The following is a 5000-nucleotide window of genomic DNA, read 5'->3' on the forward strand; positions in this document are numbered from 1 at the left end:
GTGGAGTATAAGCTAACGGGAGACCAGTTTATGATTGCACACATTAAACAGAGTGAGGAAGATGACGACTGCTAATGAAGACTACAGCTGCTGATGAAGGTTGAGGATGGTGAGGAAGACTATGGTTGCTGATGAAGGTTAAGGATGGTGAGGAAGACTACAGGTGCTGATGAAGGTTAAGGATGGTGAGGAAGACTATGGTTGGTGGTGAAGGTTAAGGATGGTGAGGAAGACTATGGTTGGTGATGACGGTTAAGGATGGTGAGGAAGACTATGGATGGTGAGGAAGACTAAGGCTGACAGGAATGTGTGTCACAGACAGTTAACGTGTGTGTGTGTGTGTGTGTGTGTGTGTGTGTGTGTGTGTGTGTATGCGTGTGTGTGTGTGTGTGTGTGTGTGTGTGTGTGTGTGTGTGTGTGTGTGTGTGTGTGTGTGTGTGTGTGTGTTTTGATGCAAACCAAATGTGCAGAGAACTCTGATCAAGACTTTGATTTCAAATCCTACGGATCCTCAGAATTCCCACATCAGTCCCTCTTTTTTTTCCGAACAGGGATCTGATTTCAAACGGCAGTCTGTTCTCCTGCAAACATGCAACACGCATATAAATCACCCATAACTCCTTCTCAACAACCAGATGGCAACTGCGGCCAGGGAATGACTGCGTTCTCTCCCACACAACGATTTTCATTCACATTCACACGACAGGAAAGAGGATTTTACTCCACCGTGTTAAATCAGTGGAACACAGGCGACGTAGAGATAAAGAACAACTGCTGTAAATCTAATAAACTTGTCTCAATGTTTTTAAAATAATCCACACTCATTAGAGTAAATGTGTTCATTGAAACAGCGCCCTCTATTGGGTAACTGCAACAACGCATGGATGGCAAAGTACATAAAATACCAGAATACTCTACACTGATAAATTCGTGGGTGTTTAAGGGCTTTAATGCCAAAGAAGGACATAGAAAGCTGTAATATCTCTACAGGCCATATCCTTCACGTATACATGCTTAAAAAAAAAAAAAAAACTAGAACGTAACAGCAAGTTGACTAAATCGACTAATATATTGGTAATTTGGGTCACTAGCATTGGCATATTTAGGTTAAGGTCATAAACGGTGGCCTGGAATATCTTTGGCAGACTCCAGACTCACCAAACTGGGTCAAACACAAATATGATGGATGGGCATGGGGATATCCAGCGCTCGGAGGTGCTCCGCTTCAAAACGACTTGTCAAATCAACTTCCGGGACATACGGACTACATCTGAATCCGCTTCTGGAACATACAGACTAAATCCGAATCAGCTTCTGGAACATACGGACTAAATGTGAATCAGCTTCTGGAACATACAGACTAAATTTGAATCAGCTTCTGGAACATACAGACTAAATGTGAATCAGCTTCTGGAACATACAGACTAAATGTGAATCAGCTTCTGGAACATACAGACTAAATGTGAATCAGCGTCTGGAACATACAGACTAAATGTGAATCAGCTTCTGGAACATACAGACTAAATGTGAATCAGCTTCTGGAACATACAGACTAAATGTGAATCAGCTTCTGGAACATACAGACTAAATGTGAATCAGCGTCTGGAACATACAGACTAAATGTGAATCAGCTTCTGGAACATACAGACTAAATGTGAATCTGTATTTTAAGGAGACGACAGGCAAGCTGTTCATGAATGCAGTAGTGAATTTGGTGACCTTGTGAGTCAAACATGTTTATGTTCATGTTTTATATTTACGTATTTAATTGGCTAAGACTCTAGTCCAGAGAGACTTAGGAAAGGGAAAGGCACAAACTAATGTGGAACAGCTCCAACACTGAGTTCATAAAGTCAAAAGCATCATTTCTGAGCCGGCCTGCTGGTCACAGGAGGGAGAGACGGCAGGACGGGATTTTTACACATAAACATTTCAGTGGAGCCTCAGGGCAGCTGGAGAAAGTGTGTCAGCTGACCAGTGTCAAAATATCACCCAGCCCTGCCCTACACGCAGACATTTGAATCTCAAAGGTCATACACACAAACGCACACACACACACACACACTCACACACACAAACGCGCGCACACACATACACACTCACACACACACAAACGCGTGCACACACACACACACACACACACACACACACACGTACAAACACATGTACACACACACACAAACACACATACACACACACACACACACACACATACACGTACAAACACACGTACACACACACACATACACTCACACACACGCATACACACACAGCAGTGTTACAGCGGGGGGAGGTGTGAGAGAGGGGGCAGGGATGGGGTACCTGTGAGGGTAGATGAACGAGTGTAACTATGGAAGAGTGCCAGTTCTCCTAACAGACGGCCTGGTTCAACGGTCTGCAGCCTCTGGCCTGCCCTGGACACTTTCATTTTTCCCTCTGTGTGAAAGCACACACACACCCACACACACACACGCACAGAGAGAGACAGAGAGAGAGAGAGGGAGGGAGGGAGAGAGAAACAGGATACAGTGAGAATCAGCTGTGTGTATAATGCAGTTGTGTGGTGCAGAGATTCAGAGTGACACATCAGACACATCGATACTTAAGATGGATAGAAATATGAACATGACCATGTTATTCTCTCCTTCTGTGTGTGTGTGTGTGTTTGTGTGTGTGTGTGTGCCCTACACTGAAATCGTCAGTCTGTGAGACAACCCAACAACTGAGACCAAACACATGATGGCAGGATTAGACATATTACAGCAAAACAAGGTCTGACAAACAGCGGGGAGGAGTCAGACAGACAACAGGGTGGGAACACATCTATCAGGGTGGAGTCAGACAGACAACAGGGTGGGAACACATCTATCAGGGCGGCGCCACACAGATAAACGGGCGGTGCCAGACAAACAGTGGAGCACATCGGGCAGACTGTGGATCAGGGTCATTTTGACAAATAGGTGTGGTCTCGAACACACACACACACGCGCACACACACACACACACACACACACACCACACACACACACACACACACACAAACACACACACACACACACACACACACACACACACAGGAATTCCCCTTTGCTGACTTGTTTGTTTGTTTAACGTTAAGGGAGGAGAGAGAGAGAGAGAGAGAGAGAGAGAGAGAGAGCGGGAATGAGAGAGAGAGAGAGAGAGAGAGAGAGCGGGAATGAGAGAGAGAGACAGAGAGCAGGAATGAGAGAGAGAGAGAGAGAGAGAGAGAGGGAGAGAGAGAGAAAGCAAAAGTGAAAGAGAGATAAAAAAAAATGGAGAAGAGAAATGTCATTTGATCCTTGCATGTGATGAAGCACTTGGCAGTGTTTCATTTTTCAGCCAAACGTCATGTTGACACACACACACCACTGGCCTCTTTGGTGCTGCTTGGTTTGATTTAAGGTCCATGTCAACACCTTATTAAAGCTCTGAGCCAACCAACCACTGACCGCTATTCATTTTATTAACCACCTGAGTCTCGTGGCTATAGTTACCAGAATATACATATCTGAAGATGTCATGTACACCCATCTGGGATTTGAACCAATAACCTACTTCATAATATGCAATATCCCTACAAATACAAACAGAACATAGTTTATTTTAAAATCTAAACGGATTTAGATTACATCACCTAGCATTTTAACATTTAATCTGGTGAATATTTGCATTCTTAATATCTGAATATTTGTTATCTGTGTTTACACTCCTGTCTGTCTCTACTAGTCTGTGTTTACACTCCTGTCTGTCTCCACTAGTCGATGTTTACACTCCTGTCTGTCTCTACTAGTCTGTGTTTACACTCTTGTCTGTCCCTACTGGTCTGTGATTATGCTCCTGTCTGTCTCTACTGGTCTGTGTTTACACTCCTGTCTGTCTCTGCTAGTCGATGTTTACACTCCTGTCTGTCTCTAATAGTCTGTGTTTACACTCCTGTCTGTCTCTATTAGTCTGTGTTTACACTCTTGTCTGTCCCTACTGGTCTGTGATTATGCTCCTGTCTGTCTCTACTGGTCTGTGTTTACACTCCTGTCTGTCTCTGCTCCTCTGTAACATGTCTTCCACGTCTGCAGTGTTGCCAGGGGTGACATTCTCCTTCTACCTGGACTAACTCAGGGGATGCAACATGATGCAACACACACACACACACACACACACGCACGCACACACACTCACACACAAACACAGTTCTGCCTGAAGACTGGTGTTGCTAATCATTTTAACGATAAGAGGTTTAATGCCAGATTCACATTCTTTCTCTCCCCACCCCACCCCCCCCTCCCCTCTCATCTCAACTCATATCCCTCGTTCTTTGGCTCTGGATATGCAAGTCTGTACTGACATTTCATATCATAAAAAAATCAAAGACAGAGTTTCTCTCCATCTCTCCCTCTTTCTTGCTGCCTGCCTTCAAAGAGACAGATTAGTGAGGGAATGACTGACTGTATGTTTCTGTATGCGTATGTATGAGCGAGACAGAAACAGAGAGAGGGAGACACAGACAGGCAGACAGTGAGCAAGCCATACCAACTGTGTTTAAAGCATATATTCTTGTGTGTGTGTGTGAGTGTGTGTGTGTGTGTGTGTGTGTGAGGGAGATAGAGAGAGAGAGAATGCATGTGTGTGTGTGTGTGTGTGTGTGTGTGTTTTACAAAGTAAATGATGAAATAACTAGTAATGCTATTGATGAGAGGGGCGCATTTACAAATCCTTATGCATTTTAGACACACGCACGCACGCACGCACACGCGCAAACACACGCGCACACACACACCCACACGTTAACACACAAACCAGTATATATACATAAAAATATGCACAAGCGTGGAAAAATACACATAGCAGGGCTGCCCGTAGGATTTTTACTTGCCGGTCCAGTGTCCGGAAAGAATTTATTTTTACAAATTTGAAACGTATTGGACACGTTTGAATAACAGTCTCTGTTACAAACGGAAATATAATTTACACTTTGTCTGACG

The 5000-nt window shown here is 44.1% G+C and overlaps 1 protein-coding gene across 1 annotated transcript in view; it reads right to left on the bottom strand.

Annotated features, from left to right (window-relative positions):
* The window catches only part of prkg1l (protein kinase cGMP-dependent 1, like), a 30167-nt gene that overhangs the window by 22592 nt on the left and 2575 nt on the right, over positions 1–5000 (bottom strand). The window contains exon 4 of the mRNA XM_030766622.1: positions 2323–2436. Coding sequence (XP_030622482.1) covers positions 2323–2436 — 114 coding nt within the window. The remainder of the gene's footprint in view (positions 1–2322; positions 2437–5000) is intronic.

Source organism: Chanos chanos, chromosome 1, assembly GCF_902362185.1.
Source record: "Chanos chanos chromosome 1, fChaCha1.1, whole genome shotgun sequence".
NCBI classification, from domain to species: domain Eukaryota; kingdom Metazoa; phylum Chordata; class Actinopteri; order Gonorynchiformes; family Chanidae; genus Chanos; species Chanos chanos.